The sequence below is a fragment of the Convolutriloba macropyga genome, chromosome 8 (genome assembly GCF_964194025.1).
Source record: "Convolutriloba macropyga chromosome 8, txConMacr16.3, whole genome shotgun sequence".
In the NCBI taxonomy this organism is placed as follows: domain Eukaryota; kingdom Metazoa; phylum Xenacoelomorpha; order Acoela; family Convolutidae; genus Convolutriloba; species Convolutriloba macropyga.
The window spans coordinates 40,601,983-40,628,877 of NC_134475.1; the positions used below are offsets into that span (position 1 = coordinate 40,601,983).

The 26,895-nt window shown below is 35.6% G+C and overlaps 1 protein-coding gene across 1 annotated transcript in view; it reads left to right on the forward strand.

Annotated features, from left to right (window-relative positions):
• Positions 1-26,895, forward strand: part of LOC142344728 (putative 4-coumarate--CoA ligase 1) — a 36,980-nt gene that overhangs the window by 1,553 nt on the left and 8,532 nt on the right. The window contains exons 2-5 of the mRNA XM_075396606.1: positions 5,507-5,715; positions 8,536-8,746; positions 8,900-9,213; positions 19,939-20,142. Coding sequence (XP_075252721.1) covers positions 5,507-5,715; positions 8,536-8,746; positions 8,900-9,213; positions 19,939-20,142 — 938 coding nt within the window. The remainder of the gene's footprint in view (positions 1-5,506; positions 5,716-8,535; positions 8,747-8,899; positions 9,214-19,938; positions 20,143-26,895) is intronic.

Sequence of the window (26,895 nt, forward strand, 5' to 3'; positions counted from 1 at the left end):
AGGCAAAAATTCATTGTATTAGTGAAACCCGACGTTCCGCCTAAAACAGTTGAGGGTAAAACTTTTTCCTTGCTATAATTTGCATAATTAGCGAGGAATTGCGAAACATTCTTCCAATATTTTTCTCAGCGTTCGGTTTTTTACCGGTGTTTTCGCAATCTATTCATAGTCAAATCTAGGTAGATTTTTGTTTAGTACTTGACAATTCTTGGAATTGTAGTGCAGGACACGTCCTGCTTTAGTTTTTTGCATATTGGAACAAAAATGCGCAGCTTGTTCCACATTTTGCGCGACTTCTCTAGGATCGTTTATCTTCTTTAATTTTGCTCAATGTGCTTTTAATCATCAGTTGCTCAGCAAACAACCTAGAATCAACAGAGTAAGTACCGGAAACGAAATCAAAAATAGAAAGGGGATAACCTATAAAGCCCAATTTTAGATGCCTTCTACTTGAGCTTGACTTCTCTAGGATGGTTTCTCTTCTGTAATTCTGCTCAAAGTGCTTTTAATCACCAATTGCTCGACTAACAATCTAGAGTCAACAGAGTAAGTATGGAAAAACGAAATCAAAAATAAAAATGGGATAACCTATAAAGCCTAATGTTAGATTGTTAGATGTCCTCTACTTCAGATTTATTCCTATTAGTCTTAGTTACTATCTATGATGCTTTTTAAGTGCTCTCGAACGATGCTTGAAGCAATTATTGTAAATGTCTGTCTTTTTAATGCAAAATTAGTGCTTGGGCCGTTTTCAGTGTTTGTTCTCGAACATTCTTTGACTTTTTGAGCGACTTATTCTATTTTTAGTTCTTCATTTTTTGAGTGAACCAAATTGCTCTCATTTTGAAATAATGTTTGTTGCTAATATAAAAAAGAGTGAGCTGAAGAGCATCAAAGCCATTGTAGGTTAGTGGTTAAAATGTTAGACTGACATCATCTGCGTCCTTGATCGATCCCCTGTGGGGTCTTTATGCGCTTGTAAAAGGCTTCTAAGCTCGGCGGTATGAGTTAAATAGCCCAGCATGTCGTCGAGAGCAATTTAGCAGTATATGTTTTTGAATTATTTCATCATGGTATGTTCTTTGGAGTGTTTTCTTTTTGTGGATTTTTTGCCTCTGATCTATGCTTAATTCTTGGATTGTTCTGTTGTTTTTCTTTGTCGGTATCTTGCGCAGTAATTTTGAGTTCGATTCAATTTTTCTGCACTTTGTTACGCAATTCGTCTACTGAAATTTATGCATGAGGTTATTTTTGCTATAATGGAACAGTTTTTTATCCATTAATTTCACCGTCTTTGTTCAATTTTACGTTCAAAATTATTTGTGCTTTCTTAATTGTCAGGTTAACACTAAGTACATCAAATTAATTGAAAGATGTGGGGCAAAATATTGAAATGCTCTAAACCATAGGCATACTCTTGCAAATCTGAAAAGTTAGAAAATCAAATTTTCTTTTTATATTACAATTTAAAGCCTCTCAATCTATAACTCATCTTTTTTGTACTTCAAGTCTACGAAGCGTTTAAAGTTTTTTGGCAGTACGCCAGCTATGTTCATTTCTGTCAAACTTATAGTCGCAGTTGATTTGTGGTACTTTGGTACTGCTGTTTTTTGCAAAGTCGAACAAAATGCACAGCTTGTTCCACATTTTGCTTGAAGTCCCTGCCTCCTCTAGGATCATTTCTCTTCTGTAATTTTGCTCAAAGTGCTTTTGAACATCAATTGCCCATTAAACAATCTAAGGTCAACAGAGTAAGTATGGAAAAACGAAATCAATAATAGAAAAGGGATAACCTATAAAACCTAATTTTTGATGTTCTCTACTTGAGTTTTTCTCATATAATTCTTAGTTACTATCTGTGATAATCTTTTTAAATGCTTAAGCGATGCTTGAAGCATTATTGTAAATGACTGTTCTTTTCATGCAATATTGGTGCTTGACCCATTTTCAGTGTTTGCTCTCGAACATTCTTTGACTTTTTGAGTGGCTTTTTTGAGCTTGAGTTCTTCATTTTTTTAGTGAACCAATTTGCTCTCAGTTTGAAATAATCTCTGTTGCTAATATAAAAAAGATTGTGATCTGGAAAGCATCAACGCCATTATAGGTTAGTTGTTGAAATGTTAGTCTGACATCATCTACATCCTTGATCGAACCCCTGTGGGATCTTTTGGGCTTATAAAACGTTTTTAGGCTCGCCGCTTTGAATTAAACAGCTCAGACTGTAGTTCGAGAGCAATTTACTGGAATAGGTTCTTGAATGAATTAATCAGGGTATGTTTTGTGGAGTTTTTTTGCCTCTGATCTCGATTAGTTTTGGCACCTTTCTGTTTTAAATTCTTGGATTGTTCTGTTTTTTTTTGTCGGTATCTTGTGCAGTCATTTTGATTTCGATTCAATTTTTCTGCACTTTGTTACGCAATTCGTCTACTGAAATTTATGCATGAGGTTATTTTTGCTATAATGGAACAGTTTTTTATCCATTAATTTCACCGTCTTTATTCAATTTTACGTTCAAAATTGTTTGTGCTTTCTTAATTGTCAAGTTAACACTAAGTACATCAAAATAATTGAAAGATGTGGGGCAAAATATTGAAATGCTCTGCACCGTATGCATATTCATGCAAATCGGAAAAGTATGAAAATCAAATTTTCTGTTTCTGTATTACAGTCTAAAGCCTCTCGAGTTTTTTTGGCAGTACGCCAGCTATGTTCATTTCTGTCAAACAAATTGATAGTCGCAATTGATTTGTGGTACTGGCATTAATGTACCGATCAGGTGCATTCTTTTATGCTGCTTCTTTGGCAATCAGCAAAAAATCGAATGAACTGAGAAAAGATATAGGCATACAATTATGACTGTTCTTCATTTGCATCTTATTTGAATACGATTATGATTTATTTTGGAACTCTCATCTTTTTTGGTTATCTTTGAAACTTTTTTGAAAACCTACTCCGTTGAAAATGGTTTTCAACATGGTGGTACGGTCTTCAACTCTCTCGGCAATTAGTTTTACCCTACCGGTCTTTTCATGCAATTTTTTGTGATTGTTCTGATTGTTTATTTGTATGCCCAGCAATTTTTTCTTTTTTTTTGAAAAACGTGATAAACGATTGGCATTTTTTTGCTGAGCATTTCTGTACGAGCGTTACTAAACCGAAACTACAGAGGAGACATACTTTCATTTTGTGAAGAGCAATTATTGGAAGTTGAGAGTTTGGACCATAGTGTATATTGTTCATGATTTTTTTTAACCGTTCATTTAAGCTTTTTCTAAAACTCGATGCTGTTATAATTTTTAGTTTTTAACTACTGTTTGTTATTTGTGGCCTGAAGAAAGGCAAAGTTAGGCACTGATGAATTCCATGAATGTGCCGTCAGTTATGTCTTGTTGTCTTGGCCTCTTATTAATTACTCTCAAACAAAGTTTGTACCAGTTATATTAGTCTTGTGGTCTTTTTTGATGCGATTTTTCACTTGACCGATTCTTCGTCTGATCCTTTTAGCTAACTTCGTCCTCAAAAACTATATAAACAGTAAACAGGTGAAGCCCGGAGGGCTTTAAGGGATCTTAGATCCTTGGGTCTTATTAGACTCTAAGTATGCATACATCGCCGATTTTTGTTCATGATTTTTGTTAACCGTTCATTTAAGCTTTTTCTAAAACTCGATGCTATGTTATAATTTTTAGTTTTTAACTACTGTTTGTTATTTGTGGCCTGAAGAAAGGCAAAGTTAAGAACTGATGAATGCCATGAATGTGCCGTCAGTTATTATGTCTTGTTTGTCTTGGCCTCTTATTAATTACTCTCAAACAAAGTTTGTACCAGTTATATTAGTCTTGTGGTCTTTTTTGATGCGATTTTTCACTTGACCGATTCTTCGTCTGATCGTTTTAACTAACTTTGTCCTCAAAAACTAGATAAACAGTAAACAGGTGAAGCCCGGAGGGCTTTAAGGGATCTTAGATCCTTGGGTCTTATTAGACTCTAGGTATGCATACATCGCCGATTTTTGTTCATGATTTTTGTTAACCGTTCATTTAAGCTTTTTCTAAAACTCGATGCTATGTTATAATTTTTAGTTTTTAACTACTGTTTGTTATTTGTGGCCTGAAGAAAGGCAAAGTTAAGAACTGATGAATGCCATGAATGTGCCGTCAGTTATGTCTTGTTTGTCTTGGCCTCTTATTAATTACTCTCAAACAAAGTTTGTACCAGTTATATTAGTCTTGTGGTCTTTTTTGATGCGATTTTTCACTTGACCGATTCTTCGTCTGATCGTTTTAACTAACTTTGTCCTCAAAAACTAGATAAACAGTAAACAGGTGAAGCCCGGAGGGCTTTAAGGGATCTTAGATCCTTGGGTCTTATTAGACTCTAGGTATGCATACATCGCCGATTTTTGTTCATGATTTTTGTTAACCGTTCATTTAAGCTTTTTCTAAAACTCGATGCTATGTTATAATTTTTAGTTTTTAACTACTGTTTGTTATTTGTGGCCTGAAGAAAGGCAAAGTTAAGAACTGATGAATGCCATGAATGTGCCGTCAGTTATTATGTCTTGTTTGTCTTGGCCTCTTATTAATTACTCTCAAACAAAGTTTGTACCAGTTATATTAGTCTTGTGGTCTTTTTTGATGCGATTTTTCACTTGACCGATTCTTCGTCTGATCGTTTTAACTAACTTTGTCCTCAAAAACTAGATAAACAGTAAACAGGTGAAGCCCGGAGGGCTTTAAGGGATCTTAGATCCTTGGGTCTTATTAGACTCTAGGTATGCATACATCGCCGATTTTTGTTCATGATTTTTGTTAACCGTTCATTTAAGCTTTTTCTAAAACTCGATGCTATGTTATAATTTTTAGTTTTTAACTACTGTTTGTTATTTGTGGCCTGAAGAAAGGCAAAGTTAAGAACTGATGAATGCCATGAATGTGCCGTCAGTTATTATGTCTTGTTTGTCTTGGCCTCTTATTAATTACTCTCAAACAAAGTTTGTACCAGTTATATTAGTCTTGTGGTCTTTTTTGATGCGATTTTTCACTTGACCGATTCTTCGTCTGATCGTTTTAACTAACTTTGTCCTCAAAAACTAGATAAACAGTAAACAGGTGAAGCCCGGAGGGCTTTAAGGGATCTTAGATCCTTGGGTCTTATTAGACTCTAAGTATGCATACATCGCCGAAACGGAAGCATAAATTAATTCTTGGTGTGAAGGTTCTTAGGAGTTTGACCCCCTCATTTAAACCCTCTTAACTTAACCCCCTCCTCCCTCACTCCACCCCCTCCCCAATTTTCATCCTCACCCACATCAGCCCCCATCCCCCAACTCACCGGTCCGCCCTTCAATCAAGCTAAAGCTAACCTCCCTAAACCTCGCCAGTTGTGTCAGAGCAGTTCGCACAACGTCACTCGATAATGTTCTGTTAATGTCTCATAGGCATGGATTCTTTTTTCACAATAGTTGTGTACATAGACGGTCGAAGCGATGATGTGTTGTTTTTAGGTGATACAATTTGCATAATGAGCAAGAACTGTCACAACTTTGTGGTGTCTCTTGTGGGTTGCTCCCTTGCACACGTGACTATCTCTCCCGCAAATCCAGCTTACACTGGCAAAGAGCTCCTCTACCAGCTTGAAGTGAGCCAGTCCAACTCAATCATCATTGGAAGAGAACTAATCGGGGCACTTGAGGACGCGTTGAAAATTGCACAGGTCAGTTAAGTTTGAAAACTAGGGAGTTTCTTGCCCTTGCTGCACTCCATAATTAAATGCACTCCATAAATATATTATTTCTAAAGAAATTGTGCCATCAATCATCTCAATTTGCGGGAGGCAGTTGAATTCACTTTCGAGTAGTTGAACAGCGTATAGGACTTAGATTTGACCTTTAAAGTACCGATTTAAAGTACTGTTGTTGTAACCGTGAGCACAAAATCTTAAACTCTTTTCGAATTAATGCAACACATCTGATGTATCATTAGTTAAAGTATGATAAATAGGACAAGTGATGACGTGCTCTGGGAGGTAGTTTTTGCGATGGAATGCAACGTACTTGTGAAATTCGGCTCGCCACTCTTTTAGCGCCACACATGCATGAAGTAGACATAAACTGAGAACTCAGTTTTGATAATGTGAAAAGCAAAGTGTTAGTTCTTAAATTTTTCATGCTTTCAAGTTGTAGCTCACCATTTAAAAGATTTTTTTGACAATTTGATAATGTTAGGTAGTAAACTTTTATTTGATTTTATTTTTTAATTGCTCTCAAACGAAGTTTGTAGCAGTTATATTAGTCCTGTCGGTCTTTTTAATGCGATTTTTCGCTTGACCTATTTGACTTTTCGTCCTCAAAAACGGGAGAAACAGGTAGCGCCCGGCGGGTATTAAATGCTCATAGAGCCGTTCAGCTCACTAGTCTCCAAGTATGCGATTCACAGAAACTTTTGGAGACTCGCTCCCCTACATAAGCCCCCTCTCACTTCACCCCCCACCCCCAATCCCCACCCACTGCACATTGTTGAGGCCGTATGGGCCGGTGCAGCCAAAACCCCACTCCACCAATTGTTGCCCCCATCAGCCCCCCGGTGCACCCCCCTCCTCCAGCTGCGCTCACCTCACGCCCCTTCAATTAAGCTAAAGCTAACTAAACCGTGGCTGGCTTCTGACGAAGCCAACCGCTCGCCGGTCTTTAGAGAGGAATTCGCCCGACATTAGTCGGTTTTGTTATTTTTGTTGGACTATTTATATTTGGATGGTAAACAATTGATCTCAAATGAATTTTGTGGCAGTTAGTTTAGTCCTGCTTTTCTTTTTGATTGCTCTCAAAGGAAATTTGTAGCGTTTATATTAGTCATGCTGGCTTTCATATGTGATTTTTCGTATAACTTTTCGAGTGAGTTGTTTGTGCTTGGCGTCTTGATTTTTGCGTGATGTAAATTAATCTCATTCAGAATTCAGGCCGCTCCTAACTAAAAACAGAAGGCACCAGCTTTGAACACAAACGATTCAATCGACTAAAATAACCCCTATTAGCAACATATGAGGCCAGTTATTAATGAGAATAAACGATAAGACGACAAAAATTAAAGAAGTACAACAAAAACTCAAATATTAACTCATAATTTTTGAGAAAAAGTAGTGTCAAAATCATGAAAACCAATAAGCTATTAACTCGAACCATTTTCTTTTGCTCCTCATTATCAACCAATGAGACCTGTCATTCATGATACTAAGTGACAAGACAACAAAAATAATTTTTGAAAGTGTGCAAAATAAATTATTCTTTAAATTTTTTTGACAAAAAAAGCGTTCGGGTCAAGAGTAGTCATTAAGGTTTGCTTAAAGTTGAGAGTGGTGATTTTAGTCACGCTGAAGTACAAAAGGGAGCGACAGTAGTCTTTAAGGTTTGCTTAAAGTTGAGAGTGGTGATTTTAGTCACGCTGAAGTACAAAAGGGAGCGAAATTTTGAGTAGGTTCAAGGCGTGATTTTTTCAAACTATCTTTGAGTCAGAAATTTGTGTTTGAACTGTTCGGTTTTTGAGAGGGATTTTTTCACGTGCGTCAAATTCCCTTCTGTTTCCAGAATTTTTTCCTCAAAAGCTTTTAGTATTATACATATGTGTTCTAATTGCGTCTTGTTGAAAATGCTAGAATTCAAGTGGCAGCTGCAACTTTTCTTGACCTGAACGCTTTTTTGTCAAAAAATATTAAAGAATATTTGATTTTGCACACTTTCAAAAATTATAACTGTTGTTTTGTCACTTAGTATCATCAATGACAGGTCTCATTGGTTGATAATGAGGCGCAAAAGAAAATGGTTCGAGTTAATAGCTTATTGGTTTTCATGATTTTGACACTACTTTTTCTCAAAAATTATGAGTTAATATTTGAGTTTTTGTTGGACTTCTTTAATTTTTGTCGTCTTATCGTTTATTCTCATTAATAACTGGCCTCATATGTTGCTAATAGGGGTTATTTTAGTCGATTGAGTCGTTTCTGTTCAAAGCTTGTGCCTTCTGTGATTTTGACATCAGTTGTTTTCAAGGAATATTATAGAATTTTTGAGTTTTGCGAATTTTTGTTATCTTAAGTATCTTATATATTTGTCTGATTATTGACCGTTTTCATTGGTTTCTAAAAAAGCTTTTCTTTCTGTTTAAAATATTTCCATTCCGATATCCTCGTTTATGAGTTATTAAGATTAGGCAGTTTTTTTACAATTTATGCATTTGCTACAATTTTGGCAGAAAATGTTTATTAACTGCTTTTGAAGTTTTCGACTTTAAGAAATTAACATTTATTATAGTGATTAGACCTGATCTTGAGGTCTTCTTTACTAAAAATTTTTGCTAAAAGCGCTCAACTTCTGCCTAATGAGGATAAATTTCAAATTTTCATGACATTTGAGATGTTTATCTGACGTCAGTTGGTTTTGAATTTGAAGTGTTTACTCAAATATGATTGATTAATATCGCCAAGGGTTGTTGTGGCTCTAAAATTCACTCTAAGATTCTATTTCAGAGTTTGGTTTTTCAGAATGAGAATAAGACTTTTGCGATGAAAGATATCTTCGTGATTGGCATAGACTCGGAAGTTCCGTCAGCTATCGCGGGTGTTGAAGTGAAGCCATTTGAAGCATTGCTTGAAAACGACAATGGACCTCTTCTCTCTCCTGAGACCACTATTGATCCAAAAAGTGATATCTGGCTGCTGCCATTCTCATCTGGCACCACTGGTCTACCAAAAGGTACAGTTTCAAGAAATTTGTGTAATTGTGTTGAAAGCGACAGTGAATTTTTTGAAATGATTGTTAATAATTTCTAAAACATCCCGTTCTAGTAGTAACTCTCCACCAACTTAATGCCCCTATATGTGCAACTGACAGGCTTGCTCTTTTCAGGAGTTTCGTTAACGCACTACAACATGCTAGCAAACATTTGGCAATTTGCGATGCATAATTCCATGTTTGGTCTCAATCCCGGAAACACTATAGTGGCTGTATTGCCCATGTACCATATTTATGGCCTGTACTGCTTCGCTCTGGCAGCCCCGATGAGGGGAGCCAGCGTTGTGTTGCTACCAGAATTCAACCCAGTGACGTTTTTGACCTCGATCCAGAAGTACAGAGCTTCTCATGTATATATTGTACCACCTCTGGCTCTCTTCTTGATCAAGGACCCCAGAGTTAAAGAGTTTGACTTGACATCCATTCGAGTTAGTTTGACGTCCCCAAGTTTTCACTATCAAAATTATGCTTTGTACGCAATAAGTTTTAAATCTTCTGAGTACCATTTTCTTCTATAGGCTGAAATCAATTTAAAAAAATTGACTGTGAATAAAAAGTGACGAAAGTTGAACTTGAGTGAGGTTTGCTTTGTGAAAAATGGGAAAAGTTCTGACCGAGAAAGCATAAACAACTGATCAAAAAGTTTTGCAAAGTTTTTGATTGTCCTACTGAAGTGATTCATTTGACATATGATTTGAATGGTACGCACATTTTGAGATCAGAAATCATTAAAGACTCAATGAAGGTTACAACTTTTGTGTCCGAAAAGATTTCCACGATTTAATCAAAACACTTGTCAGTACCTAATTTAGCCTTTTAAGACCATCCCCCCCTCCTCCCTCCTCCCCAGCTTAACGAACCTATATGGGGGCAATATTTTAAGAAAAGTAGTGTGCCTGTCGACAAAATAGAATCGATATAGCGCGCACTTTGTCATTTTTGTTGGAAAACATTCAATATTTTGTTCAATTTTGAATCTCCATTGGGTTCATAGGAATATTTTCCGGCAGTATGTTGGTGATGTTTCTTTGTTTTTTATAATATCCGTTTTATATAATAATTTTTCTATGATAATTCTTGATAATTATACTGATTGTTCATTCCGGAAGTCCGGACGCTTGGACTCGCTTCCCGACTTCTTGTAGTACATGATTAATGAAATTGAATGACGTAGACGATACACGAAGTCGGTACTTGCGTGTCAGACCAATGATCGATAATGCTACAACCAAAAGTTCATGAAATATTAAAAAGAGGTTGGAGCAGAATAAGTTAAAAAGTTTGGGTTTACAATGGAATATCGTTTCTTGGAGATCTCAAAAATTATTGTGAAGAAAACATTTTTAAACCTTATTAGACTGAAGCGAACAAGAGTGCATTCGCAGAGCGGAACATTCGATCTCTGAAATCCCTCGTATACAAAGACTTGATGCAGTCACACAGCCGGATTTAACTATTTGTTTTTTTTTAATTTATTAAAATCAGTAAACAGACTCTTGAATAGTGAACACAAATTTGTGTATCGTAAAATCACTCCAGTTATCTTATTGTACTTAATCTGGACGGTTTACTTCAGAAACCAAAATTCAAATATGGAGACACCAATTCAATACGCCGAAAACTCGAAATTTTCATCTCGGATATAATATACATGTTAGTCTTGAAGTTTTCCGGCTGACAAACATTTGAAAACTTTGATTCGCCGCCCTATGTAACAGTGTACTACGAAACAGGCCAAGAGAGTGCCTCTGAGTTTGTTAACTTTGGAAGATTGAGAATTGTAACAAACACGTTCGGAGTAAATCTTTTTTACAACTCATCAATCGTTCACTTTTCCCAACAACAGCTTGCAACTATGACAAATGTACTTTCAACAGTAATTGATCCAATTAATGGAAATGCGCATGGCAAGTAGCTCTTCTGGGGATATCACGGCTCTCTTAAGTTAAATATCACAAACAGCGTGATTGAAATATTTTCAAACCGAAGCAGTCACTGAAAGTGGCGAAGATTCAATTGTTGACTCTTTTTCAAACCTCCTGAAGCAAGAGTTCATTTCTACCTAATCCACGCGGGAAGTGAACACTGCCAAGAGCGTATGATGATTACGCTGAATCACGTCCAATCAAAATAAAATTTACAAATTTAATTAGTAAGTTGTTGATAGTCCAATTTTTGCGTTAATTATTTGAATTCATGCCGCAATTGTTTTTAGTTTTTAGTTTTAGTTTTTAGATTTATAGTTTTTAGTTTTAGTTTTTGATATCAATTAAAGTAATGTTGTTAAATATGACAAACTGGAGAAGAATTGTCCCAGTAGATCTTGGTTTTGAGTTCAATAGAGTTTGCGTTCGGCTCTCCTGTATTTTAACTACTTCTCGATACTTCATTTTTGTTCATTTTTTATCAGGAAACATGAGATTAGTTCCCACGTGTTCTCAACTGTTATATTGGTTGTTGATTGCGGAAGTCCGGACGCTTGGACTCGTTTCCCGATTTCTTGTAGTACATGTTTAATGAAATTATATGACGTAGACGATACACGAAGTCGCTACTTGCGCGTCCAACCAATGATCGGTAATGCTACAACCAAAAGTTCATGAAATGTTAAAAACAGGTTGGAGATTTTTTAACAATCACTTGACGTATCGTTCATGCCAAATCAGCTTTTGTCCATGAATCCATACGTTTTTTCAGCATTGATTTTTTAATGTCTTTTTTCACGTTCTTGGAGCCATTGTTCATGTGATTTCAAAATCAAAATTGAATTCCTCATTCTTTAATTAACTTTTGCTCACTTAATGTGAAATCAGTTCCACTCAGTATATGGCACTCGAAATGATGATTGTCGAGGAAATTTTTTAGAAAGAGAACTTAGGTTATAGAGTTCGTTCAAATTTTTATGTCGGCAATAAGTTAAAAGTTGACCTTTTAGGTTCTGTTGACCTTTTTGGTTCTGTCTTTTAGAGCTTTATTTCAAGGAAGCTATTGCAGCTTTTTTAGCTTTTTTAATAGCTACGATAGCTGACCGGAGTTTTTGTTGGCCTTCTCTTGTCTTTTACGACTCGAAAAGGTGTCCGCATTTTTAGGTTTCTCTTTCTCAGTCAAAACTGTGTAGACTGCCTTATGAACTTATTGTTGCTGATTGAGAAAGAAAATTTTTCTTCATGCTCTACTTTGAATGATTAGCTTTTTGACTTTAAATACTTTTTGCTACCGGAGACCGAATGGTGCGTAGAGGCGACGGTTTGTTGTCCTTTTGTCCATTTTGCCAATATTATTATTGGCCTTCAAATATGTTTTTGTTCATGCAATTTCAACTGAATTGCTTGCGTGACGTCATTTCTCACTCTTAGCGGAGCGAATTTTTTGTTCATTCGCGTGATTCAATTTTATCTCAAAAATTTTACCTCTCAGAAATGACTTGCTCACTTCGATATTGATTTTTATTTACTTCAATTTGAAATAGATAAGGTCAAATGGGTGTGTGTCCGTCTAAATGAACGTTATTTGAGAGCAGCTAATAGAGGCAGCAAAAGCCTATACAGATTTTTAATCCAAATATAACATATCAGCCTTCACTGAAAAGACAAGTTTTTTTGGTCTGTCGTTTCTACTGTTTTTTAGACTGCAGATCTACGAAGCTATTTTTTAGAATGGGCCAAGTAACTGATGCATCAAAGCCAATTATTGATTAGTTTTAATTTTTAGATTTCGTTTAGTTTTAGTTTCTAATTTCTAATTTTAGTTTTAATATTTTTAATTTTTTTTCCATTTTTTAGCATTACTTAGCTTTCTCAGATTTTTTTGTCGCAAAGGTTTTTGTTACGACCATATGATGCCACCTTCAGTCAAAATTCAAAATGAGCTTTTACATGCATTCGTGCAACTTGTTAACTGCATTGAGAGTATGACATCACTTTTTTGTTGGCGCGATTATGTTGTTCATGCTAGTGTTATTTTTCGAGTTTTTGTTCACACATGTCTATTCTCAATCTTGTAATCAACTTCCTCTCTCCTCAATCGATTTTAAATACTTCAATTTGAGCTTTTAAAGTGAAATGTGGATATTTCAATCTTATTTAAGGTTATTTAAGGGCAGCTTCTGAAAAGAAGGCTTGATTATATCCAGTTGAGACATCACGTTTTTCCTTAAATTTTTGGTCGTTTTTTCAGGACAAAATGGGTTCATTTCTAATTTTCAAATGACTTGATTTTGCTAATTTATTTCTGTTCTGTGGGGTATTTTAATTGACTTTGATGCATTGACTTTGATGCATTGAGTATTATATCGTAAGTCTTGTATTTAAGCAAATCATAAGTAATGCCAAATTTGTAATTTGCATTTTGTTTTGCTTAAGTGAAGTACGATGAAGGTTTTGTTCGGTACCAATTTAATGTCTAAGTTCTTGACAATTCTTGATAATTATACTGGTTGTTCATTCCGGAAGTCCGAACGCTTGGACTCGCTTCCCGACTTCTTGTAGTACATGATCAATGAAATTGAATGACGCAGACGATAAACGAAGTCGGTGCTTGCGTGTCAGACCAATGATCGATAATGCTACAACCAAAGGTTCATGAAATGTTAAAAAGAGGTTGGAGCAGAATAATTTAAAAAGTATGGGTTAACAACGGAATATAGTTTCTTGGAGGTCTCAAAATTTATTGAGAAGAAAAATTTTTACTCTTTATTAGACTCAAAGCGAACAAGAGTGCATTCGCAGAGCGGAACTTTCGATGTCTGAAATCCCTCGTATACAAAGGATTGATGCAGTCACACATACGAATGCAACTTTTTGTTTTTATTAAATTCTTAAAATCGGTCGACGGGCGCTTGAATAGTGGTTAGCACCAAAAGGTGTAACGAAAAATGACTCCAGTTATCTTATTGTACTTCATCCGAACGGTTTTCTTCAGAAACCAAAATTTTAAAATGGAGACACTAATTCAATACGCCGAAAATTGGAAACTTTCATCTTGAATATACTATACAGGTTAGTCCTGAAGTTTTGCGGCTGACAAACATTTCAAAACCTATATAATCGTCTCTTATGACACAAGCAAAAAGAGTGATTCTGAGCTTGTTAAGTTTTGAAGGATGAGAGACGTAATAAACACGTTCGGAGTAAATCTTATTTCCCACTCATCAACCGACTTTTCCTCAACAACAGCTTGCAACTATGACAAATGTACTTTCAACAGTAATTGATCCAATTAATGGAAATGCGCATGGCAAGTAGCTCTTCTGGAGATGTCACGGCTCTCTTAAGTTAAATATCACAAACAGCGTGATTGAATTATTTTCAAACCGAAGCAGTCACTGAAAGTGGCGAAGATTCAATTGTTGACTCTTTTTCAAACCTCCTCAAGCAAGAGTTCATTTCTACCTAATCCACGCGGGAAGCGAACACTGCCAAGAGCGTATGATGATTACGCTGAATCACGTCCAATCAAAATAAAATTTACAAATTTAATTAGTAAGTTGTTGATAGTCCAATTTTTGCGTTAATTATTTGAATTCATGCCGCAATTGTTTTTAGTTTTTAGTTTTAGTTTTTAGATTTATAGTTTTTAGTTTTAGTTTTTGATATCAATTAAAGTAATGTTGTTAAATATGACAAACTGGAGAAGAATTGTCCCAGTAGATCTTGGTTTTGAGTTCAATAGAGTTTGCGTTCGGCTCTCCTGTATTTTAACTACTTCTCGATACTTCATTTTTGTTCATTTTTTATCAGGAAACATGAGATTAGTTCCCACGTGTTCTCAACTGTTATATTGGTTGTTGATTGCGGAAGTCCGGACGCTTGGACTCGTTTCCCGATTTCTTGTAGTACATGTTTAATGAAATTATATGACGTAGACGATACACGAAGTCGCTACTTGCGCGTCCAACCAATGATCGGTAATGCTACAACCAAAAGTTCATGAAATGTTAAAAACAGGTTGGAGATTTTTTAACAATCACTTGACGTATCGTTCATGCCAAATCAGCTTTTGTCCATGAATCCATACGTTTTTTCAGCATTGATTTTTTAATGTCTTTTTTCACGTTCTTGGAGCCATTGTTCATGTGATTTCAAAATCAAAATTGAATTCCTCATTCTTTAATTAACTTTTGCTCACTTAATGTGAAGATCAGTTCCACTCAGTATATGGCACTCGAAATGATGATTGAAATTTTTTGGATGATGATTGAAATTTTTTAGAAAGAGAACTTAGGTTATAGAGTTCGTTCAAATTTTTATGTCGGCAATAAGTTAAAAGTTGACCTTTCAGGTTCTGTTGACCCTTTTGGTTCTGTCTTTTAGAGCTTTGTTTCAAGGTATCATTCAGCAGATGCACCTCTACAAAAGATCTTCAATTTATTACAAATTGAGGGAGCCCGAATCATGGCCTTTTGAGTGGTCAGTCAGTAAACTAGTAATCACAACCAATTACTGAGAATTCGAGAAGGATTTAGCCGTCGTTCGAAGCGAAGGATAATGCTTTCTTGGTAACTCCAGATACAAACACCAATGACGAGATACCTTCTAACACAAACAAAACTCGAAAAGAATTAAAATACTTTCATCGGGTTTTTAGAAAATTTTCGGTATTTATGTGCTATCCCCGTATTCTCAGTCAATATTTCACGTAGTTTTCTGGTCAATAAGTTAATAATTCTGGACGAATTCAAACGATTTTTTATTGTGATCTTGTTCGAGGCGAAATTCTTGGCAGCACATTCTCCTCCCTTTTACGCAAAATGGCGCTGACAGCGAACACTAAAAACCAAATTGACAATGGTGATATCATCAGTTATCAACCGTTTTCAAACTTGGAATGCAATTCAGTTGTCAAATGCTCTTTTCAGTTGCTATCAATAACACTAAGGAATGAAACCTCTGCCAATTAATAACCTCCGTATGAATTAAAAAGGCTTGCTGATTTTCAGATCTTCAGATTTACTCAAAATACGTATTCCTTTAGAAAAGAAACAGTAATCTAATCAGTCAGTCAGTCTATAGCACAGATAACTTTTATCACTAGGATTTCATTCATCACCGCAAACAACAACAAATCAGGCATCCTATTTTGATGAAGTAGAAACAGTAAACCAGTGGACGACAAATACAAAGCCCAGATTGGATTTTATAGCATCACAGCGTATTGAGACCCGGACCAATGTTTTAGATGAGAAGAAGCTTTAAAGCGCTTGATGTAAGAGTTGGACGGCGCATTGTACCTTAGTTTAAGAGTTTTTTCCCTTGTCAAGGAAGCTCGGAACGAACTTGGTAACAGTAGCAATACCGAAATTGGACAAATAATTGCAGTTAAGAAAATCAGGAAGGCAGCAAGAGAATCAGTAAAAAGATCCATTTCCAAAAGCATTGAGACATCCATAAAACTGGGCGATATGCGCGGACTGTCCGGCTCGTTGCAGGCTCGAATGGTGCGACCTTTTCCGCTCGGAGCCGCCATGCAGGGCCTCAGCCCCGAAACACTACGATGCACGTCAGAAAACGAAAGAAAACGTTGTCAGTGGGCATTAAATGCAGGAAGGGGGCCACCACGACAGCCGTCAGTCCGACAAGGTTGTCTAACAAATTTATCAGCTCCAAAATTTTATCAACTTTCAATTACTACTAGCGCGATCAATTTACTAGCAGTACAAAAAGAAGAAAGCAACCTCTATATTAAAATAACAAGACAGTCCTCAAGTTCAGAAATCGAAAACCTTGCTGACGATATTGCAATTCCCGTCACGCATACAGCTTCGAATATTTGTCTAAAAGCGGAGCGTACTAATAAATTTGGAAGGCGGCCCTTATCAGGAAGTTTTCCCACAAACTAATCCACGAGGCTACAATAGAATTGGTCAAACGGGGTGATTATCGAAACTCTTGACAGGAAGTATTTTCATTTGGCTTTACAAGCAGCAATCTATAACTCAGATGGGTCAGAAAATCTAGAAACAAGGGATGGTAAAGCTGTCATTTTTACTGACAACACACTGCACAGTCTGCTTTCCAAATTGAAGTTGATTTAAAGGGAGCTTCAGTTGCTGAGAGTAACAAAACGAACCACCATCGATTAGTTTGAGACCGACCCTTCAAAAAGCAGTGCTAGTAAAGAATCTTGGACTATTTGCGAAGGCTACGATTTTTTTCATCAATAGCAGATGGTGACAAGGCAAATGATTCACCAACAGAAAAGACGCTGAAGATTTTCGACCTACATGGCGCACTGTATGTATACCTTTTGTCCGCCAAAAATTACTTATACCTGCAGTGGAACTCCAAATAACGTTCAATCGTGTCAGCAACAAGTTAAGCCTAATAACGGATAATAGCAAATGATTTTGGCTTTATTAGAAATGATATCTCATTTCGTACGCAAAATATCGGAGTTAGCGCGGCTCTCTTCCGAGCCGGCGTTTACGGAAGCCTTTACTCCAATATAAAATCAGGTTTTGAAATTCAAGCAGGACAGAACGTGTTTGTAAAAGAAAAAATCTCTGGAACTGAACCCATTCGACGCTTGACAATTGGCATGGTCCCAAAGACTCCATCAAGAGGATCATTTGGGACTAGTTTATTAGACTATCGAATCTTCAATTTGAAGCGTTTTGAAGTCTTGGGGAATTTTTTTGCCCATAAGTGGCCGAAGCAGTCGACCTGTTTTAAATAGTGAACGATTCAGTCAGACTTTTTTTGCCAAAGGTCAAACCATTTTGAGTGGATAATATTTGAATTGTCTGTCAGCAATTCAATACTGATTTTCAGTCTTAATGGAGTTTGGTTGTCAGATAATTTACCTAGAGTTGAATCACTAAGCTGTGCTCTGAGAAACGGTTATTTGAAGTACTCTATGGTACCAAAACAAGTACGTAAACCGAAAGATTTTTTTAAAAGCATCACAAACATCAAATAATAGAACATTTTGAATTCAAATTTGTTCTCTAATAACGCATCATTACAATTTTAGCTTTTTAATGTCTAGAAGGTCAAGAAGACTTGTATAGTTTTCATACAGATTTCTAATGACATCTGGGTCAATTTCGTTCCAAATTCCGGACTTTCTAAATTTTCTTAAAAAACTTCTGTTTTCGAAACTGCTGCTTTAAAATTGCCCATAACTTTTCTATTAGATTTAGATCTAGACTTTGTCTTTTTAGTACCTCCTTTTTGGAACAAAATTGCCGATAATATTCAATTTAAGCACATGAGCATTATCCTGTTGAAAATAATGTACTGAAATTGCATTTTTTCTTCGTTTTTCAAAACTCCAAATAGCCGGCAGCGTATTGCTTGGACACTTAACAGGCACCTTTGGTACATCTGATCGTTTTGCAGCCCAAATCATAAGTGATCATTTTTCTGAACTCCATTTTTTTTTCAAAAAATCTTGTTCCATTTCTTCGAAAAACACGAACAATTCCGTCACAACATTTTTGCTAGAAAGAGGAAAGCTGCTTGAGCATAATGCCGCTCCAGAGAGGTTTTGGAATCGTTTAAATCATCCTCAACTAACTTTTTTCGGATTTTGTATTTTTTGACAGTTTAGGGGTTCTTTCGCTCGATTTTTTGGCCTCGAAACTGTTATTTTTCAGTTAACGTTTGTATGCATGCTGTGCACTGGATTTTGATTTCAAGCTAGGCTGTTTTTCTATTTTTGTCTTTGAAAATCTGACATCTCGTTGCGTGACAACTTGGCAAATAGTGAAAGAACAAGGCGGTTTAACCATCTTTTCTGTTTCAGCGGAGAAAATGAGAATGAATTTTTTCGTGAAACCTCTAAATTTCACACCTTTTATCACGCCTTAGCGCAAGTCATGCTTATGAAGCACGAATCATGCTTTGAAAGCAGGAATCATGCTGTATGTAGCTTTTTGGTACCCTAGTGTATGTTCGATAAATCTTCAATTCTTCGCTCTCTCTACGGCAATATAACAATCAATCAACTTTTTACGTATCAAAGCAGCTGACTTTGTTAGTACTTGAAGTTTTAATCTAATGAAAAGTTCTAATCTAATGAATCTAACGACTAATGGCTGTGAGATTGAGTTAGGGTCATTGCTGCTCTAATGCTCGTTCCAGATTTTAGACACACCAAATATTTGTTAGGATGATTTTTTTCTTTACTTTTGGATTCCTTTCGCACTCTGCTTGATTCCAATTTGAAGTTTGATGCTGCACATTAACAGATTTTGACACATTCTTCCAAAATCTCACCATTTAGATCAGCATTCATAGTCAACGGAACTTTCTTATTGGTTGGATTGTACAATGGGTGATTAAGGGGGTATAGTCAATGAGGTAACGAAGCAAATGACGGTAACATCTACGAAGTAACGGAAGTGCCTGAAGATGGAAACGATGTTAACGCGTTGCCCTCAGATGAGGAAAACTATCAAACCATTTTTGAAATTTCAATTTGTTATTTTTAATCTTGTATTTTGTACTCTGGAGTCTAGCCTATTGTTTTTCACAAGATCAAAATTTGAAGATTCTAAAGTAACTTTTGCATTGATTGAGGAATCAGGAAAATTATCAGCTCAATAGACAGGCACGAAATATTGCAGTCATAAATAATTAAGATAGCATAACACATTTAAGCTCGCCTCACAGACACATTTAATTTGAAGATGAAAATTTTAAGCGTTTGTCAAAACATAGATAAGAATACGTGTGATCAATGTGTTAGGCAAGAAATGGTCAAGAACGATTCCTAAAATTTTCTATAATCAATATAAGAAATAGATTTTAGGTGCAATCACTCATGAAAGGCAAAGATAAAAGCGCTGAAGAGTAACTTTGAATTGGGATCCTGATTAAAAGTACATCTGTAACACAAAAATCAGGTTCCCTTGGTTCAGTGGTTTAGGCCGCATCTAAAAAAACGAATAACATAATGACAGTGCATCAGAACCGAGTTCAAGACTAAGAAGTATAGGGGTCCTTTTTCTGTGTGGTAGCCCCCTTTCATTACTGACGTGACTAAAAATCTTTGGTTTTTGATTTGGAACGGAGCAAAGCAAGTCTTTTTTAAAGGAAAAAACGCTAAAATGCCGACAATAAGGGCTTCGCTCCACTTCATTTCGCTGACCCGAAGCGGAAACAACCTTGCAACAAATGAAAGTCACTGTCCATCTTTTTTCTAAATTTCAGGACTTGGTGTCTGCAGCTGCACCGATCTCGGGTGAGGTGGCATTACAGATGTATGAGAGTTTAGAACAGCAAGGAGTGAAGTACTTCAGCATTAGACAGGGCTTTGGCATGACTGAATTGAGTCCAGTGGGTTCTGTGGTCAGATACAGAGCAGGCGACTTAGACTCTTTTTCCTCTATCGGGGAGCCTGTTATGTCTACTCAGGTCGGTGCACTTTAAAACTTCTAAAAGCAATAGCTGGATCTTCCTTTGCGTAAAAGCAATAGCTGGATCTTTATAGCTTGTTGGTTGTGAATTGAGATTAAGATTCAAAAGATTGGAGCATCAATGTTTATCATTGCTATTACTTCTTTTTCCAAGTAGTTTTTAATAGCCGCACAGCGATAGCTGGGGCTATTATTGGCCTTCTCTTGGTTTTTACGACTTGAAGAGGAGTATTTGTTTTTACGACTCGAAGAGGAGTATTGGTTTTCTCTCGGTTTTTTTTTTTTTTTACAGGAAGTAGATTTGTTCACGCGGCATTTTGACCTAAAAGCGAAAGTGAGAAAAGCTGTCTTGGTGAACAGATTTTCGCTAAGCGAGAGAAGTTTTTTGATCATGCGCTGCGTTTAGTGAACGACTTTTTGACTTTGAAAAGTAGTTTTTGATTGAATTGCACATATAAATAACCGTTTTTAGCCGTTTTTTCGTCTAAGTGGCCCAATTTTTTTGCTTTTAATTTGATTTCTTGTAGAAATAAATTTTATTCGATACTATATTGAAATTTCAACCTCGGAAATTGATGCCACAGTGTTTTGCAGAGCCTGAAAATGCGTTTCAAATTGAAAATTGGAGCATATTTCTTGATTTTTTTGTTAATTTTTGGCTTTTTTTCTAATAATTTTTTTCATTTTTGGGTCTTTTAACCGTCTTTTTGTCAAAAATCAGTTCATATGGCAACTTCTCTCTGATAATATATATACTCAACGCCTCTTTCCACCTCAATGTAATTTTGTTTCATAAAATTGTACACATGCTAATCCGATTTTGGTGGTTTTTTTCCGATTTTCGTCAGTTTTTTTGTTTGTATTTTGGTTGTAATTGCTAGGAAGTTTTTTTTGAGCAACATTTGGGAATTTAATTTCGCTTCAATGAAAATTCAATCATTTCTTGGCGTTAAGTTTTGGAAAAGCAGTTAAAACTTTTTCATAAATGCAGTCTTAACTTAAAAGTTCTTTGACCATTTTTTTGCAAAATGTTTCAATGTTTCGTTTTTATGAATTCTGCTTTTTCCTATTTTTTGTTCTCTTTAGGAGGATAGATCTTTGTATCGGATGACTAGTTATCTTTTCTATGTCTTGAATGCTGAACAATGAAATGTATTCGTTTTTCTTGAATTTTTGAAATTGATTTTTAACTTTCAAAAATTAAGAATGTCTTTTTGTTACAGTGTTCCTTACATTGTGCCGATATTCTTCACATTCTAGTTAGTATCTTTGGAGCGTTGTCCTGGCACGTACATTTGTGGCACGTACCTGTCGGTATATTGATTTTTTCAGTAGTAAAAAATGAATGATTTTGGCTTTTTCTTAGATTTTCGTCATTTCTTTGGTTTGCAATTGATTTCATTCAACATAAGGCAGTACTGAGCGTTTGACAGCAAGCCCTTTGCAAAATTTCCATATGACTATTTACTGCAGCTTTCTTCCGGCCTTGGTAATATTTTAACCGATTTTTTGCCTTTGAATATTCTTCTACTTATGTCTTTTCTATGATCAATTTTATTTTTGATTTAGTATGAAATCATGTTGTCTAGCACATGTACAACAAGGATCGGGTGTGTGTTGTTTTTTGTCTTAATTGCAGTGATTAGAATTGTAATTGTTGGTGTTTTCTGATTCTTAATTTTGAGGTTTCTTTTCTCAAAAGATTTTAAACTTGGTTCAAACTTAGAACTTAGTTTCTAAGATTATTATCTCCCGTTTGCTTTCGCGATCTTTTTCAGATTAGAATCATGAATTGTTTGAGGGCAGTTAATAACCTTGTCAGCTTTTTCAGACTATCAAGTTTTTGACCACCTTAATTATTTCGGATTTTTTAACGTTGCCAAACGTTTTCAATAATTTAAAATTTTGCTGCATTTTGTTTCTCTTGGTGACAGTGGTTCAAGTTTCACCAATTTTTAGAGCAGACCTGGAGAGGTAATGAGTTAATGGTTTAATACAAAAGGTAGTGACTTCCGCTGCAATAACGGTTTTGTTAGTGAAGTTTTGACGATTCGAGTCGCTTCCGGAATTCTTCCGGCTATGTTCTTAAGGTTTTTTTTTTTACCGGAAGTACTATTTGTTCTGGCGGTGTTTTGACCTAATAGTTAAAATGAGTAAAATTACCGTGTTAACTAAATTTTCTGAGCGAAAGAAGTTTTTTGTTCATGCGTTGCGTTGATTGATTGACTTTTTGACTTTGAAAGAGCTTTTGAGAGGTTGGCACATATAGATGACAGTTTTTAGCCGTTTTTCGTTAATTTGGCCCAAGTTTTTTATTGTAACTTGGTATGTTGTAGAAGTAAATTTTGGTCGATGCCGAATGAATTTGCAGCCATCTGAAATCAATACTACAATGTTTTTCAGAGCCTAATAATGCCTTTAAAGTACATAATTGGCACATTGGCTCAATTTTTGTCAATTTTCGGATTTTTTCCATTATTTTCTTCATTTTTGGATCCGAAAGTGGATTTGTTTGTTCCAATTTTTTTCAGAAATTAGTGCATATAGCAATTTACGTTTTATGTTTCATGCATTAACTGCCTCTTTATAACGTGAGATATTTTTGTATTATAGAATTGTACACATGCTTGCCCGATTTTGGAAGTCTTTTGTCTATTTTTTCTTTTTTTTGCTCGTTTTTTGGATTTAATTACTAGAAAATGTCATTTGTGAACTGTCACGGACTGTACTTTTTTCGCATATTTGAATTTTTTTAAATCATCCTCAACTAACTTTTTTCGGATTTTGTATTTTTTGACAGTTTAGGGGTTCTTTCGCTCGATTTTTTGGCCTCGAAACTGTTATTTTTCAGTTAACGTTTGTATGCATGCTGTGCACTGGATTTTGATTTCAAGCTAGGCTGTTTTTCTATTTTTGTCTTTGAAAATCTGACATCTCGTTGCGTGACAACTTGGCAAATAGTGAAAGAACAAGGCGGTTTAACCATCTTTTCTGTTTCAGCGGAGAAAATGAGAATGAATTTTTTCGTGAAACCTCTAAATTTCACTCCTTTTATCACGCCTTAGCGCAAGTCATGCTTATGAAGCACGAATCATGCTTTGAAAGCAGGAATCATGCTGTATGTAGCTTTTTGGTACCCTAGTGTATGTTCGATAAATCTTCAATTCTTCGCTCTCTCTACGGCAATATAACAATCAATCAACTTTTTACGTATCAAAGCAGCTGACTTTGTTAGTACTTGAAGTTTTAATCTAATGAAAAGTTCTAATCTAATGAATCTAACGACTAATGGCTGTGAGATTGAGTTAGGGTCATTGCTGCTCTAATGCTCGTTCCAGATTTTAGACACACCAAATATTTGTTAGGATGATTTTTTTTCTTTACTTTTGGATTCCTTTCGCACTCTGCTTGATTCCAATTTGAAGTTTGATGCTGCACATTAACAGATTTTGACACATTCTTCCAAAATCTCACCATTTAGATCAGCATTCATAGTCAACGGAACTTTCTTATTGGTTGGATTGTACAATGGGTGATTAAGGGGGTATAGTCAATGAGGTAACGAAGCAAATGACGGTAACATCTACGAAGTAACGGAAGTGCCTGAAGATGGAAACGATGTTAACGCGTTGCCCTCAGATGAGGAAAACTATCAAACCATTTTTGAAATTTCAATTTGTTATTTTTAATCTTGTATTTTGTACTCTGGAGTCTAGCCTATTGTTTTTCACAAGATCAAAATTTGAAGATTCTAAAGTAACTTTTGCATTGATTGAGGAATCAGGAAAATTATCAGCTCAATAGACAGGCACGAAATATTGCAGTCATAAATAATTAAGATAGCATAACACATTTAAGCTCGCCTCACAGACACATTTAATTTGAAGATGAAAATTTTAAGCGTTTGTCAAAACATAGATAAGAATACGTGTGATCAATGTGTTAGGCAAGAAATGGTCAAGAACGATTCCTAAAATTTTCTATAATCAATATAAGAAATAGATTTTAGGTGCAATCACTCATGAAAGGCAAAGATAAAAGCGCTGAAGAGTAACTTTGAATTGGGATCCTGATTAAAAGTACATCTGTAACACAAAAATCAGGTTCCCTTGGTTCAGTGGTTTAGGCCGCATCTAAAAAAACGAATAACATAATGACAGTGCATCAGAACCGAGTTCAAGACTAAGAAGTATAGGGGTCCTTTTTCTGTGTGGTAGCCCCCTTTCATTACTGACGTGACTAAAAATCTTTGGTTTTTGATTTGGAACGGAGCAAAGCAAGTCTTTTTTAAAGGAAAAAACGCTAAAATGCCGACAATAAGGGCTTCGCTCCACTTCATTTCGCTGACCCGAAGCGGAAACAACCTTGCAACAAATGAAAGTCACTGTCCATCTTTTTTCTAAATTTCAGGACTTGGTGTCTGCAGCTGCACCGATCTCGGGTGAGGTGGCATTACAGATGTATGAGAGTTTAGAACAGCAAGGAGTGAAGTACTTCAGCATTAGACAGGGCTTTGGCATGACTGAATTGAGTCCAGTGGGTTCTGTGGTCAGATACAGAGCAGGCGACTTACTCTTTTTCCTCTATCGGGGAGCCTGTTATGTCTACTCAGGTCGGTGCACTTTAAAACTTCTAAAAGCAATAGCTGGATCTTCCTTTGCGTAAAAGCAATAGCTGGATCTTTATAGCTTGTTGGTTGTGAATTGAGATTAAGATTCAAAAGATTGGAGCATCAATGTTTATCATTGCTATTACTTCTTTTTCCAAGTAGTTTTTAATAGCCGCACAGCGATAGCTGGGGCTATTATTGGCCTTCTCTTGGTTTTTACGACTTGAAGAGGAGTATTTGTTTTTACGACTCGAAGAGGAGTATTGGTTTTCTCTCGGTTTTTTTTTTTTTACAGGAAGTAGATTTGTTCACGCGGCATTTTGACCTAAAAGCGAAAGTGAGAAAAGCTGTCTTGGTGAACAGATTTTCGCTAAGCGAGAGAAGTTTTTTGATCATGCGCTGCGTTTAGTGAACGACTTTTTGACTTTGAAAAGTAGTTTTTGATTGAATTGCACATATAAATAACCGTTTTTAGCCGTTTTTTCGTCTAAGTGGCCCAATTTTTTTGCTTTTAATTTGATTTCTTGTAGAAATAAATTTTATTCGATACTATATTGAAATTTCAACCTCGGAAATTGATGCCACAGTGTTTTGCAGAGCCTGAAAATGCGTTTCAAATTGAAAATTGGAGCATATTTCTTGATTTTTTTGTTAATTTTTGGCTTTTTTTCTAATAATTTTTTTCATTTTTGGGTCTTTTAACCGTCTTTTTGTCAAAAATCAGTTCATATGGCAACTTCTCTCTGATAATATATATACTCAACGCCTCTTTCCACCTCAATGTAATTTTGTTTCATAAAATTGTACACATGCTAATCCGATTTTGGTGGTTTTTTTCCGATTTTCGTCAGTTTTTTTGTTTGTATTTTGGTTGTAATTGCTAGGAAGTTTTTTTTGAGCAACATTTGGGAATTTAATTTCGCTTCAATGAAAATTCAATCATTTCTTGGCGTTAAGTTTTGGAAAAGCAGTTAAAACTTTTTCATAAATGCAGTCTTAACTTAAAAGTTCTTTGACCATTTTTTTGCAAAATGTTTCAATGTTTCGTTTTTATGAATTCTGCTTTTTCCTATTTTTTGTTCTCTTTAGGAGGACAGATCTTTGTATCGGATGACTAGTTATCTTTTCTATGTCTTGAATGCTGAACAATGAAATGTATTCGTTTTTCTTGAATTTTTGAAATTGATTTTTAACTTTCAAAAATTAAGAATGTCTTTTTGTTACAGTGTTCCTTACATTGTGCCGATATTCTTCACATTCTAGTTAGTATCTTTGGAGCGTTGTCCTGGCACGTACATTTATGGCACGTACCTGTCGGTATATTGATTTTTTCAGTAGTAAAAAATGAATGATTTTGGCTTTTTCTTAGATTTTCGTCATTTCTTTGGTTTGCAATTGATTTCATTCAACATAAGGCAGTACTGAGCGTTTGACAGCAAGCCCTTTGCAAAATTTCCATATGACTATTTACTGCAGCTTTCTTCCGGCCTTGGTAATATTTTAACCGATTTTTTGCCTTTGAATATTCTTCTACTTATGTCTTTTCTATGATCAATTTTATTTTTGATTTAGTATGAAATCATGTTGTCTAGCACATGTACAACAAGGATCGGGTGTGTGTTGTTTTTTGTCTTAATTGCAGTGATTAGAATTGTAATTGTTGGTGTTTTCTGATTCTTAATTTTGAGGTTTCTTTTCTCAAAAGATTTTAAACTTGGTTCAAACTTAGAACTTAGTTTCTAAGATTATTATCTCCCGTTTGCTTTCGCGATCTTTTTCAGATTAGAATCATGAATTGTTTGAGGGCAGTTAATAACCTTGTCAGCTTTTTCAGACTATCAAGTTTTTGACCACCTTAATTATTTCGGATTTTTTAACGTTGCCAAACGTTTTCAATAATTTAAAATTTTGCTGCATTTTGTTTCTCTTGGTGACAGTGGTTCAAGTTTCACCAATTTTTAGAGCAGACCTGGAGAGGTAATGAGTTAATGGTTTAATACAAAAGGTAGTGACTTCCGCTGCAATAACGGTTTTGTTAGTGAAGTTTTGACGATTCGAGTCGCTTCCGGAATTCTTCCGGCTATGTTCTTAAGGTTTTTTTTTTACCGGAAGTACTATTTGTTCTGGCGGTGTTTTGACCTA